This window comes from Chionomys nivalis, chromosome 1 (genome assembly GCF_950005125.1).
Source record: "Chionomys nivalis chromosome 1, mChiNiv1.1, whole genome shotgun sequence".
NCBI classification, from domain to species: domain Eukaryota; kingdom Metazoa; phylum Chordata; class Mammalia; order Rodentia; family Cricetidae; genus Chionomys; species Chionomys nivalis.
The window spans coordinates 168,203,169-168,217,723 of record NC_080086.1 but is presented as its reverse complement, the minus strand read 5'-3'; the positions used below and the strand labels follow the sequence as shown (position 1 = coordinate 168,217,723).

Here is a 14,555-nt window from a genome sequence, read left to right as displayed (position 1 = left end):
TTGAATAAATGTCAAATTCAGGCTGTCAGAAGGACAACCTGTCTGCTGTCCTACAACAGGTGTTCCTTTCAATATCTTAATGGCTCTCTGGGTTTGGGTGTATGTACTCACCCAATAACTGTTTTATATATATATATATATATATATATATATATATATATAATCACTAAATTATATATATATATGATCACTAAATTAGTTTAATTATAAAGTAATATTATTCTTATAATGAACTCATTTATAATTTTCCCTTAGTATTTTAAGTGCCTGAAAGAATTAGAAGAAATGGAAAAACATATGAACTTGGAAAGAGGCTTTGACGATTCAGATACTTCTCTAGTAGAAATATCGATGGATGTGGAGTCTAGGTAAGTCAAGTTCATTGAAGTAATTGTTACATTGTTTTGCTGAGCTTTTATTATACAGAAAATTCTAATACTAGGGAAAGTTTTCACAAGTACATTATTTTGGTCAAATGTATCAAAGTTTCATTTGATTTATTCAATATGAGCACAGCAAGACACACCAAGGTGCAATTGTTTTTGCATTCTCTCTTATTTAGAGCACAGCAAAACTGAGTAAACATTAGAGAGATTTCCCATATACCCCCATTCCTATATGCCCAGAGCCTTCTCCTGCTATCAACATCCAAGGATGATATATTTTTCAGTGAATGAATTTCATTAACAGACAGTTACGTCACAGTTCACATTATCAGCTACTCCAGTCAGAAAGTAATTCCGCATTCTGTGTGTTTGGACAAATTTATAACGAAATGTTTCCTATCATCAAAGGAGAAGACAGAGTATCCTCACTGCATTGGCTCATAGTCCATCCATTCCTCCCCCCAACAACTGGAAATCACAGACCTCTATCATTGTCTACTTAGTTTTACCTTTTTCAGAATGTCATTTGATTTGAATTATATTATCTTTTCAAATTGCATTTTATCATTTAGTGACATGCTTATAAAATTCTTCTGTCTTTTCATGGTATGATGACACATTTATTTTTAGCTCTGAGTAGTAAACATTGTGTTGTCTGAATTATTCACTCAACTGAAAAACATCTTAGTTGCTGCCAAGTGTGAGCATTGTAAATAAAACTTCTATAAGCATCAATGTGTAGGTTCTTCTGTGATATATTTTAATCTCTTTTGAGTAAAAATAAAGCAATGTGATTGCCAATGTAAATGTACAATTTGTTGTATGTGTGCCCTTTATAACAATACCACTATAGTGCTGTAGGTTTCACATATAAAATTCCAAGAGGCATGTTGGCTGAAGCCATAAAATGAAGCATTCAAGTAGTGCAGAAAGGGTTTCTTTACTCAGAGATGTTTAGGGTTTGTTTTGGTTTGGGCTTATTTGTTCCTTTTAGCATAGGGGTAGTATACTTTCTCTTTACAATTAAATTTCAAGTGTTAAGAACTCTTAAAGAGACCTACCCTCAACGAAATTTTAAATTGACACTATGTCATTGTTGATGATTGGTTCAATATTGTACTGTGGAACTCTAGAATTTACTCCTCCTCCTTAACTGACTCTCACGTCTTTTAACTAGTAACTTCCTTTTGCTTCTGCTCCTGACAACCATTCTCTGATGCTATGAATTAGACTATTTTAGATACTTAGTATAAATAGAATTGTGAACTATTTTTGGAAAATGTTCTATAAAACATTTTAGTGCTATTATTGTGTCAGCTCCAGAACTGGGTTCTTAATTGATACCCACCCAGTCATGGTGTATCATTAGAGTTATTATTAGATTGCCTAGCAGTTACTAGATTTTAGTTTTCTAAGGAACCTCCATACTATTTTTAATAGTAGCTACATCATTTTGAGATTTTGTGTTTGTATTATAAATGTCCAGTTTTATTCTTTTAAATATCGACATGCAGTTTCTTAGAATCATCTGTTGAAAAGTCTGTTCTTTCCCTATTGTGTACCTTTGGTTGAATAACGTTAACTGTTGTGAAATTAATGCTGATTGTTAAAGTGATTGGCTTTAAAGACATCTAAAAGATTAGTAAATCACACCTCAGTGCAATTGAGAGGATATTTCCACAGAGGATTAGATCGTTAGATCATGGTTCAATCTACTGATGGATTCAATTTGGGACTGTTGGGACATGGTAGAACTATAGAAGATAGGGCCCAGTTAGATTGCTGGAACCATGATTTTGAAAAGTTTGTCTTTGCCCTGGCCATTGATCATTGCTTCTCTTCTAGAGAGAAAAGGACAAGAGAATATTTACTTGTATTAGGACAGAGATATTAAAACATAATATAATTAAGTAGGCTGAAGGTGACTCACTATAGACCTTGAATGCCTCATTTGTGTTACAGAAATTTTTAAATTATATAGAAGAATCCCACATATAGTCAGAAAGTTAAATATTCCCCATATTGACTTGGTGTGTCAAATAAAAATATCAACAATTAACTTAATAATAAATACAACCTTGTCCTGAAAAATCCAGTTTTAATTTTATGACATGGACAGGAGGGAAGTCTATGAGAATTCTAATTGGTTTATGAGAATACCATTTTCTGTCTAATATAGATTCTTCTAAAAGCAAGCCAGTGAATAATAGTACATATTTTATATCTATTTCCTAATATAAATGTTTTTTCTTCTTAAGATCTATAGTCAGGTTATGCAGTAACCATTAGGTTTAAAATAATTTAATGGAGTCTTTCTCATGGCTTAAAAAACATGTGTGAATGGTTATGCAATTTTTGTCAATTCTGCCAATCACATACTCTCCATTGACTCTTCTCACCACTAGTTCTTATTGTTAGAGTTCTTTTCCTTCATATATTTTTACTTATTACTACTAGCATGGTCTTGCTTTCTTAAGCACAAACTACAGCTATGCCTTCTATGTACTATATACTAAGTTCCTCAAATATTTGGAAGTTTTCTTCTGAACTCTTTTCAATTGTCTAGTAACAGCAAGTGGTAGTTTTCATGTTCCTCTTTTAAAAAGACAAATATGCACATTACTACATAGAATATTACTGCATTTCAAGAGTGACACTTCTTCATTGTGTATTATATATTACACAGTCTCTAAAAGGAAATATACCAACCAGATAATTCTACATTCTACAGATTCTTATTGATAAGTATATTGGTGCTAGGAAAGCAAAGTCATGTCTCAATTTCTCAAACAAAGCTAAGATATTTTAAAAAGCGGTTTTAGATAGGCATGATAGTACACACCTACAATTTCAGGACTTGGGAGCCAAAGCAAGAGGATTATGAATTTCAGACTAGACTGGACTACATCCTGATACCCCATCTTAGAAACCAAGAGTCCTTCTAGATAACACATGATGACACTTTATTTGTACAGTGCTTTATTGTACTAGATAATAAATATTTCTTTGTACATTCAAACACTCAGTCTTACTTCTCTTAACCTGGTTTAGAATTGCTTATAAAAAATAGGTAGTTTTCCAATGTCCCATCAACAATGCAGACATTGAAACTGTGGATTATTATGCAGAAATAAGGAAAATCTATATATGCTAATAGTCTGTAATAAGCACAGCTTTATATAGGTAGAATAATATATTTTATAGGGAATAAGGATATAAAAATTCAGTAATCCATTCATGTTTTAAAAATAAAATAATAAAAGGATAAGTTTTAAAACTAATAGAGGAAAAAGCCGAATGAAAATTTAACATTTGTCATTAGGAAATTGCAAATTAGAACAATGAAATACCATGACAAACACTTTAGAATTTCTTAAAATCCAAAGCACTGACAATACTAATGCTAGTAAAAATGAAAGAAAATAGGACCCCTGTTTGGGTGGGTTATGTTGTGTGACTCTTCCCAAGGAGATGCAAATAAAATCCTATTCATTCCACGTAGGGCACCAAAGCAGACCAAGGGAATAATTCCACTTAAGTTTAGCCTGGTGAGCCTATGAACATATTGGGATGACCAACACAAGTATTAGTGACTCACAGGCTGCTGCAGCACCAAAGAGCCGTCACAGCATGGCCACACCATGACCCTGACCTGCTTGCTGATGTCTCTACCAAAGGAAGCTTCCCCTTCCCAGAAGTTGACTTCTTATGTGACCTGGAGTAGAGGTTTTGTGAATCTTCTAACTTTCTGAGTTTCCTGAGCCTTCTGAGTTTTATGAGTTTCCTGGGCCTTGAAAGATCTCATAGGTTCCTGAGTCTGATGAGCCTCCTTCCAGGAGAAATGTTTCCATTCAGAGGAAATAGCTACATAACACTCCACCTTTTCCTCAGGCTCTTACATTCTTTCTGTCCTCTCTTCTGTGTTATTCCCTTAGCCTTCAAGAGAATGGTATAGTCATTATTCCAAGCAATAGACACTTATTCTCAGCAAACAAACCATTTGTGAGTCTCCACTGTGACTATTGCACACACACACACAAACACACACAATGAAATATTCCTCCACATCAATAATCTATATACCTGATCACTAATAGTTAGAAGGCAGATGAACAAGTAAATCATATTTGATTGACTGACAATAGCAGTTCAGATGAAGAATATTCCTTAATTGTTATGTTTCCTACACAATTATTAGGGCCTTCATTTTCATGCTGAATAGTGGATTTTCCTCCTTCTATATTAAAGGTAGATTCAGAGGTATCTTCTATCATGCCACCTCATTTCCTCTTATTTTCCATTTTTTCTGCAAAATCATAGAATGACGAGAAAATTATCACCCATGTGTCTTTTCCTCGTAATTCTTCCCTTAGTTGAGCAGGCAGATGAGTCTTAGCTGCATTTCTTATCACCCACAGCAAAGGCTGCACAGCTGGTGCCACAGCCTCCTTACCATCCTGTCCCATACATGCTACTTTATTTGTGAAATTGAAAGGAAATTTATTGCAGGCCTGAAAACAACTCGTATATTAGTGACTTTCCTATGAAACTGTAGCTACACAATGCATTGTGTCTATCATATTAAACATACTTTAGACGGAAACATAGAAACCATGAACTAACAACGATGATGACTTGCAAAGGGTGAGCTTTAACAAAGGAAGCACAAAAGGGCCGGTGTGAATTGCATGCACTGCGTGAACCTTAAGCAGTAGGAATCAGCATTTTTATGTGAACCTTAGACACTAGGAATCAGAATTTTGTCATAAAGCAGGATCACATACTATAAAAGTGCATAGTGTCAAAGGAACATCGCCAGCATTCAAAATCATCTGTGTCAGCTAGGCAGTAATAATACTCTACAGCAGTGGTTCTCAACCTATGGGTCGCAACCCCTTTGGGGTCACATATTCGTTATCCTGAATATCAGATGTTTACACTGTAATCCATAACAGTAGCAAAATTACAGTTATGAAGTAGCAACAAAATAATTTTGAGATTGGGAGTGGAGTCACTACAACATGAGGAATTGTATTAAAGGGTCACAGCATTAAGAAGGCTGTACATACAGTATGTCTCTCTATTGTCTGTCCATCACTGAATACACTGGTAGAAAGTTTGAAATGAAAAAGAAAAGAAAAAAAAAGGAGCTCCCTTTATTTCCTCTGTTTAAAATCCAACAGAAAACAAACATCAGTTCTGTTATACAGTAACATCTTCAAAGTACATCATTTGTACAGAAGGACTAAGACCCAAACTCTGTTTACAGAGATCCAAGCACGAGTGAGAGCACGTCCCTCACACGGCTTTCCGATGATACTCAGGAGGAACCACTTCGTAATCACTGGCACTGAGCAAAGTTGCAGGATCCTTCGCCAGGTACTTGAGGAAATCTTGAAACTCTGAGAGACTGCAGCATGCTGAAATTCTCACAGATGGCCCTGACGCACCCATGTCCCAGCTGCATGGAGCGACACATTTACTGAGACCATTTGCCTGGGGATCGAGTCTCAGGCCTCCAGGAGCCATGGTGTCAGCTTTCAGGACTCTAGCTTCAGCCCTGTTCATAGACCTTTCTTGTTTCCCGCAGTAGGGTCCCCTCCGGCCCCCTTCCTGCCAGGAGGCTGAGGTGTCTCACTCGTACTGTCATCATCTCCGTTTCCTGGAGTTTCCTGCCTGTTCTTTTTGTTGTTTTTCTGTTGCAGGCCAGGAGCAGTCTCTCTCCTCTTGCGCTCTGCTTCCTTGCTCCTGATTGATTGACCTTTAACGTTCTCGCTGTTTCTGCAAATTGGTGTCCACAGACTTAACTGCTCTGCTTTCTGGAACCCGTTTATCCCACTCCATCTGTTCCAACCACTGCGGTGTATGAAATATTGCCCTTGTTTGTCCTTTTGGTCCTTTACACACTTTGCCTCCTAGACAAGTGGTCCATGAAAGCACAGCACACCTCACCCTCCTGGAATTTAGGCTTTGGGTCTGCTTGGGTGCCATTTATAAATGATTCACCACCTGCTCCTTCTCCCACCACCCCCAATTACCACCAACTACTCTCTACCACATGCTACTTTCAAAGGCTGCAATTATAACCATATAGTCCATCAGCCATGTGGGGGTATAGATCCCATTCAGCAGGGAAACATATCACTCCATACCATTAGGAAGAAAATGGTCACTGTGATTGTTCCATTTTCAGATGTCTCAACCTTGATTGTGTATCTTTCAGTCATGTAACTTCCACTCCAACATGGAGGTATACCATCTTAACATGTAGAAAATGTAGCCACATTAGAATTGCCCCTGCAGATTCTCTAATCCTAGACAGATCAACCACAGTTGTATGAACCATCACAGGGGTCATGAAACTACTACACCAGCTCATCTTTGTGTTTTAGGTTTAAACCAAATAAATTGAAAATAAGTCCACATAGTATTTAAACCGCTTTGTTTATAATTGCCCAAACTGGAAGCAATCAGATGTCCTCTAATAGATGAATGAATTTTATATAAAAAATTGTGTCCGTATAATTTTTATTCAATGATAAAAATAAGTGAGTTGCTGAACCATGAAACAGTATGACAGAATAGAAATCTAAGTCCATATTGCAACCACATACAATGGGTTTCATCTTGATGAATACAATACTAAAACAAGCATGGTCAAGAAATAATAACTGAGAAAGATTTGTTACCTGTAGCAGATAAGGAGAGCAAACAGCAATGCCTTCCTCAAAGACAGTGTAGGAATTTTACTTAGAAAGCCTACAAATATTAGTATAAGAAAGCACTGGGTGGGGGGGACACTTTCCTGAGCTTGCTCAGTTAAGGAGTAGATTCTTGGACATGCTCAGTTTTAAGTCATGCTTCATGAAAGAAAAAAGGCAGCCACATTGATGCATTTGTGGCCCAGGATCATAGATTTGGAAATGTAAAAATGGCAGACAGGAACACTTCGGGACATGCTCAATTTGCATCCTAAAGGAAAAGACACTTTAGTGGTAAATCAGTATAGAAGTCTACCCCTACAGTGCCTGCCTCGGTGTTGGTAACAGTATTGGAAAATGAAAGAAGTCTGAAAAGGCTGTGTGATCTCAACTACATGACACAATGGGCAAGACAAAACTAGTGGGGGAAAGGGTCAGTGGTTGTCCACAGTTCCCTGGAAACAGAATCATGGATAGTCAAACAGAATTTTTGAGACAATGAAATTGTGTTTGACACTGTAGCGGTGAAAGATACGTGTCTTTCTAAGTTTGTCAAAGCTTACAGGATATATGTGGAGTCAGCTAGTAGACAACAGATCTCCTGTCCATTGTAAGAAATTACCATGTAGCACAAGAAGCCAATAGCAGAGAAAACTGTGCAGCAGAGAGCTCTGAAATATCTATTGTGCATTTCTGTAAACCTAAAACTTCTTAAAAAGTAAAAATCTATTGATTAACAATAATATATAAGAAATACAACCCAGAAGTATTTCTTTCATGAGTTGTTGCTCAAACAAATAAAATTTATCTATTAATACTTTGTATTAAGTGACTATAATTAGAAATAGATTTGTATTTGACCTTTTGTTTCTTGAGGTACTATACTTTGGGTGGCCCTTAATTGTCTTTAAGCAAGATAGAAATATACTGATATAAAATTAGTTTTAAGAGCTAATGATACCTATAAGAGTTAGAGAATTCCACAGATACATCGCTTGTTTATTTATTAACAAGGAATACTGAGCCTCACTGTGTGCCGGGTGCTATTCTAACCCTAACAGTACAGTAATGAACCAGACAGGAAAAATAAACCGTGCTCTCGTGGGGCTTACATTCCACATATTCCCAAACATCTCTAGGTTCTGTCATTCAGAAAATAAAAATACCATTTCTAAGTTGTATGGGACCACCTAATGATAAATAACTTTTGTAAATATCATTCTCTTTATGATTGGAATTGTCTATTCAAATACAATAATAAAGTAAAAGCAATGTTGAAATTTTAAATTCTGAAAACTGTAATTATTATTATTTTCCTTTTCTAGTAGTCGAGGCTCTGACAGTTCAGAGTCCAATGACACTCCGACTTATCTTCTCAAGCTGACCTCTCAGGTATGATTTAAAAGTTTGCTTCAGTAGGGATATGTTAAGCAGGTACACTGATTTTTGTTATTACTAACAGCCAGGAAAAGGTCTGTGCATCTATCATTATTGTGCAGTAATAATTGTTTTTCTGATTATGTACATATCTAAGTCGTAGAATTTTTATTCCAACCCCCTTACTTCATAGATGAGAGTATTAAGATGCCAGGAAGTGAATTAATTCTCAAATTCCACACCACTTGTTAATGCCACATGAGGTACACTAACATACATCATCTGGTTATTGACCCAATATTAATTTATTTAATTACACATATTGTTAACATTGTGCTTGAACTATGAACCAGGCACAGCCTAGGTGCTGGGAACAGAGCAGTGAAAACAATGAGTCAGAAATTCTTTCCTTTGCTTCCATATGTGCTAGTGGGGAGAGCGACACACGAAACAGGGAAACATATGGTTCAATAGATGAGGGTAGATGCCTAATGATTCAATAAACGAGGGTAGATGCCGAAAGAGAGAGAGTTCATATGGAGATCACAGTTTGCGTGGGCTTACTGAAGAAAGAGGATACTTAAGTGAGGGAATAAGCTCCTTTTCACTGTGTGACAGCTTCAAACCCTTAGTAATTTACAGTAAGCCTTTATTTTCATATACCATATTCACCAACAACCCATTAGCCACAGTAAGTCATATAGCCAGCCAGACTCAACATTCAACAGAATGGAGAGGTATGTTCTACTTACCTTGAGAGGCTCTACAGCCTTCCACAGTGAAAACTGGGGATGCATAATCCTATTACAGAGGACGAAACATTTGGAAGCAGTGGTTTAGCATTCCATAGTTTACCTCTAGGTTACAGTTATTAACTTCCTGTCCAAAGGCTAAATTTACTAGTATTTGTTCCTTTTCCAAAACACCCAGAATCTCATCTGGGCATTAAGTTATCAGTCCTCCATCAAGTCCTACACCAGGCCTGGACCAAAACCTATAAAATAAGGCAAGTTATCTGCCCCTCTTGAGTACACCCATAATACTGGAACAGAAGTTGGGACATTATAATAGACACCCCATTAAAAATGAAGAATGGATAGTATATAACAGTCATAGAACAAAAACAATTCTGAGTTTGCATGCATGTGTGCTAGGGACCAAAGCCAAGGCTTTGGGCATGCTAGGCAAGAACCACAAATTTTTACTGTTCAGATATGGAATAATCTTCTCTCCTGGGGATTAGAAAACATTTCTAAAGCCCAATTACCTTTTAATAGACTCTTCTGTTTGCTTTGCATGCATCCAGGGCGCACCGTTGCAGTGGGAGGAAAGGGGTCATTACTCCATCTTCTAGGAAGCGAGTCTCAAAATGCCTGTATTTAGACACTCAAGATGACTGACTTTGATATATTCATTAAATACTAATTTAAAATACTCTTTTACGTAGGTGAAAAACAAGAAAAAGTATCTGAAAACAAAGAGGGAAAGAAATGCCACCCTAGCAAAGCGCCGGAATTACGCAAGAGAGGTAAATCATGATTATTGTAATGATGTAAAATGTTTTAAATATGAATACAAGACAATAGCAAGTCATGTGTTCTCATTTTTCCTCAGAAAAAACTGAATAGAACTTTGATCATATTATTTGCTATTTACAAAAACTCAAAAGATCCTTGACAGGTGAGAGACAGGTTTTACTAAGATGACATGTTCGAATTTCATTTATATTTACTTTATTTTAAAAATATTTGAGAAAGCTTACAGAATGAATCTATGATATTTAAAAAGAAATTTAAAAGCAAGGAAACCTAAGAAAATATGAAGGAATGAAAATAGATGGTGCCGAGAGATGGACATCTAAATGACAGCCGAAATCTCAGCAAATCTCGTTACTGGCAAACTGGCAAACACTGCTTAACAAAGAAAGAAGAACAGCCATTAAAATTCTAAGATTATATATGAAAAATAAGGTTAAAATGAAAAATAACTATTTAAAATATCCTCACGTTCATTGAAAATAGCAAGTCTGAGAATCCAAACTGTCCTTGTTCCACTCTCAGCTCAGTTAGGCAGAAATGCTACCGCAGAATAGTACAGCCACGAAAACAGGAGGCACCTTTCCCCACGGTTAGCAGAGATATGCTCCCGGGAGGAGCAAGGCATTGGTGATCTAGCCTCCAACTACCTATTTATGAGGCTAAGTTCGGGTGAGTGCAGAGAAAAGGACAAAGAATCCTATTTCAACTCAAGTGTTCAGCTAGAGGTTTCATCTTGGGTTCTGCTCCACTGAATAAGTGACCCCTGGTCATTCTTGCCTTGTATGGATTCAGGTCCTGGAGACCTAAGGCTGTGATAGCCAGGCTCCAATCAGAAGAGTATCACTGTCACCAGCCCCACATCCAGAACTAAGGCCTGGGACTTTTTGCCTTAAGAGAGAGCCAGGCCATACAACAAAATGCATCCTAGTCTCTTCCCAGAGAATTGATTTCATTTGCCACAGATGAAGAAAACTAAAGCTTAGGAATTTTTTTTTAATATTTTTTTATTGATCTTTGTTGAGCTCTACATTTTTCTTTGCTCCCCTCCCTGCCTCTCCCCTCCCCTTCAACCCTCTCCCATGGTCCCCATGCTCCCAATTTACTCAGGAATCTTGTCTTTTTCGAATTCCCATGTAGATTAGATCTATGTATGTCTCTCTTAGGGTCCTCATTGTTGTCTAGGTTCTCTGGGAGCTTAGGAAATTCTTAAAACCTGTGCACATGTGGTAAAAAGAAATTGGACAGAGATTGGTAGGTTGATTAAAAACACATGCCAAACTGTATCCGGGCTACAGCAGAGAAGTGGGGAGACAGCTGGGAGGAGCCTTCCAGAACTCAGAACAGATTTCATACACAACTACTAGACCTGTTCATTCAAAAGAGATTTTAAGACATTCATCTGAAGAACAAATTATGACTCTGGGCAGGGTTGAAGACATTAGAGCAATCAGCCAAAAATCAGTGTGAGTTGAACAACTCTGTGTAGTCAGAGACAACTCCTGTCATTGCAACAGACACTCTGAACCACTGAGCCGTTTCATCAACCCCATAATCAATTTTAATTTTTGCCTTTTTCCTCATTTCCATAGATATGACAATATCTGTTGTCAATTGTATATCAAAGAAATGGATTTGTGTTTTAGCTATTTCAAGTGTTGTGTTTGTGTTCTATTGTGTGTTGTTTTATATGATTTGATTTGTTTTATTGAGAGATTCCACTTTGTCGTCCAGACTGGACTCAAAGCTCTAGAATCATAGATGCTAGATTTAACTTGTTTCTTTTTTGTCTTTTGTTATGTTTATTAGTCACTTCCTGAAAGGATATAGGACATAGACAGTGGTACAGCCCACATATGGTACTTCCAACAATTTCCTCCCTACTGGCCAAAGTTCTATCATTCTCTTTTCCATAAAAACAAACAAACAGGAATATAACTGTGTCACTATGCATTAATCCTATTTCACAGTCTAGTGTTACTGAATTATATGCACTAGATGATGGCAAAAATGCTTTTCATTTATCTTTCCCTCCTCAGACCTTTTAGAAAATTCTTTATAAGATTAGGCAAAGAAACAAAAGCTTGAAAATGTTTTAAATGTTTTCATTCACAATGATTTGTACATTAGTCAAGGTTCACAGTCAAAAGTTCAGTGTGCATCTCTTTTAGTCCAAAATGTCAGGTTTGTGTTTCCTCTCAAAAGAGAAAACAATATACTTGCAGTTTCCTTTGTTTTAGAGTTCTTTACAAAGCTCAAGAAAATATTCTTTACCTGTTGTGTATAGACATAGTTCTGAAATTTGTTGATACATTTTTCACACAAATGTGTATATTTTCATCTATTTCATACTCTCAACTTCTAATTTAAATAATTCTAATTTAACATTTTTATCTCTTTGTCAAGATATATGAGTGCTGTATGAGGAAAAAAATCTCTAGTAATAAGCAAAAATACTGATTTTTCCTGCTATTTATTAATGAAAGAAAAATAAAATAGAAATAAATAAGAAATGTTTGTTGAAAACCCTTCCTTCATATTATAATCAAATAAGAAGCATACCACAGTTTCATGTTTATAATATATCATCCTACTTTCTGATTCTCTGTTCCATTAGGTTTATGGTAAAGAACATTTGCTCCAAAGACACGAAGGATCAAACTCTGATGTGAAAGGTAGACTTCTGTTTTACCTTCTCGCCAACAATTTATTCAGCAACACTCATTTTATGCCATAACTTTGAAGTTGGTGCTTGGTGCCAAACATTCTTTTTTTAATTTTTACTTACATTTTTTGTTCTTGTTGTTTTCTTTCAAGACAGAATTTCTCTGTAGCTTTGGAGCCTATTCTGGAACTCTCTTTGTAGACCAGACTGGCCTCAAACTTAGAGATCCGCGCCTGCCTCTGCCTCCCTAGTGCTGGCATTAAAGGTGTGCTCTACCACTGCCCTGCGCCAAAGATTCTAAGATGCATATGATGACTGACAAGATGGCTCAGCCAGCGAAGGTGCTTGCCACACATGCCTGGCAACCTAAGTATGGTCCCTAAGACCCACATAAAAATTGGAAGGCAAAAACCAATTCCACAGAATTGTCCTCTGCACTCCACATGCTCTCAGTGGCATGTACTCTGCCATACAAACACTTCATGTATGCACACATGACACAATAATGATTAGTAAATAAATATGTTTTAAAGAAATATATGATACCAGTTCTTCCTTTCAGGAGCTCATCTTCTAACTGGGGAAGAAAAGCAAGTAAGCAAGCTCTGTGTTGCAGGTACAGTGCCCGTAGTGAGAGCCGCGTCCCCAGGGACCAGTAACCCTGAACAGCAGAGAGCCCACATATTTGAGGCACATTCTTTGGGTTGTGGACAGTTGCTTTCAAAGAGAATATAGGGATGTCATGTTTTTTAGACTGTCTACTCCTGTCATTTCCTAATTTAATAGCGTACGATCCCAGGAAAGAAATTAAATCTGCAGCATTCATTTGTTTGTGCTGCAAGGTGCTGTCTGACGTGTGTCTTTAATAAATATATAAGTATATAGATATGTACATTATGTAAACAAAAATAATTATTTAATTTTATGTATATGTGTGCTAATTTATTATACATTTATACCACCATTATCTCCCCAAAAGGAGTTGAGGTAACCTAATTAAAATGTATACATACATGTGTGCATAAATTCATTCAGTCTGTGAAATAGGAAACTAAACATTGAAAGATAAAAACCTTACCACGAACAGGGGAGGTTAGATAAGACTAATTTCACTAGAACTTTAAACTAGTCTCTCTTTCTGATAGTGATCGCTAAGGAATTCAGTGATTTTTTTTTTAATATAACTTTTGTTTAAAACGTCAGAAATCAGAAATAAAGATAAACACAAAAGGGGCTAGGAACAAAGCTCCATCGTGTAACATGTTTGTTGCTCAAGAATGAGTTCCTGGAGTTTGGACTCTCAGAACCCATGTAAATCAGACACAGGAGCACACAACTGTAATTATAATAGACCAAGGGTAAGATAGGAGAAGTGTACAGGAGAAGCTCCTTAAGCTTGTACGCCAGATACCTTGGCACTTGGCACATGCAGAAACAAACAAGATACCCTGAGGTAGTCCCCTGACCTCCACACATATGTTATGGCATGCACATGCCCACATTCATGTGCACACAGACACACACACAAATTTTTTTAAAAGATAATCTCCTAGAGAAGGAATTGTTTCCCCAGAGGTATAAATACTTGAAATACAACAAAATTTATATTTGAAGATATTATGTTAATTTCATTGAGTTCAACTACTATTCACACATTATTTGAACTTTTCATTTTGAAAGGAGATACAAAATATTAATGAACTGTCAATAATCCATCATTCCTTTCTATTTACTATTATCCTTACCGTCTTCTCTAGATCCAAGGCCAACTGTACCGGATGTTTATGTGGCTCATTGTTTCAGAAGACCATTGCCTAATCAAGGCTTGGGTAAGTAAAGAGGGCTCAGAAACGTGTGAGCACCTACAATCTGAACATGTGCAATAATAATA

The 14,555-nt window shown here is 36.5% G+C and overlaps 1 protein-coding gene across 13 annotated transcripts in view; it reads left to right on the top strand.

Annotated features, from left to right (window-relative positions):
• Agbl3 (AGBL carboxypeptidase 3) overlaps positions 1-14,555 on the top strand; it is a 78,717-nt gene that overhangs the window by 39,752 nt on the left and 24,410 nt on the right. For 7 of the 13 annotated variants that reach the window (XM_057764388.1, XM_057764330.1, XM_057764339.1 and 4 more), the window contains 6 exons: positions 256-368; positions 8,413-8,479; positions 9,912-9,992; positions 12,617-12,674; positions 13,227-13,280; positions 14,422-14,493. In XM_057764388.1, coding sequence (XP_057620371.1) covers positions 256-368; positions 8,413-8,479; positions 9,912-9,992; positions 12,617-12,674; positions 13,227-13,280; positions 14,422-14,493 — 445 coding nt within the window. Of the gene's footprint in view, positions 1-255; positions 369-5,655; positions 5,943-8,412; positions 8,480-9,911; positions 9,993-12,616; positions 12,675-13,226; positions 13,281-14,421; positions 14,494-14,555 lie in introns of those variants that run through there. The other 6 variants (XM_057764356.1, XM_057764398.1, XM_057764406.1 and 3 more) reach the window with 5 other exon arrangements.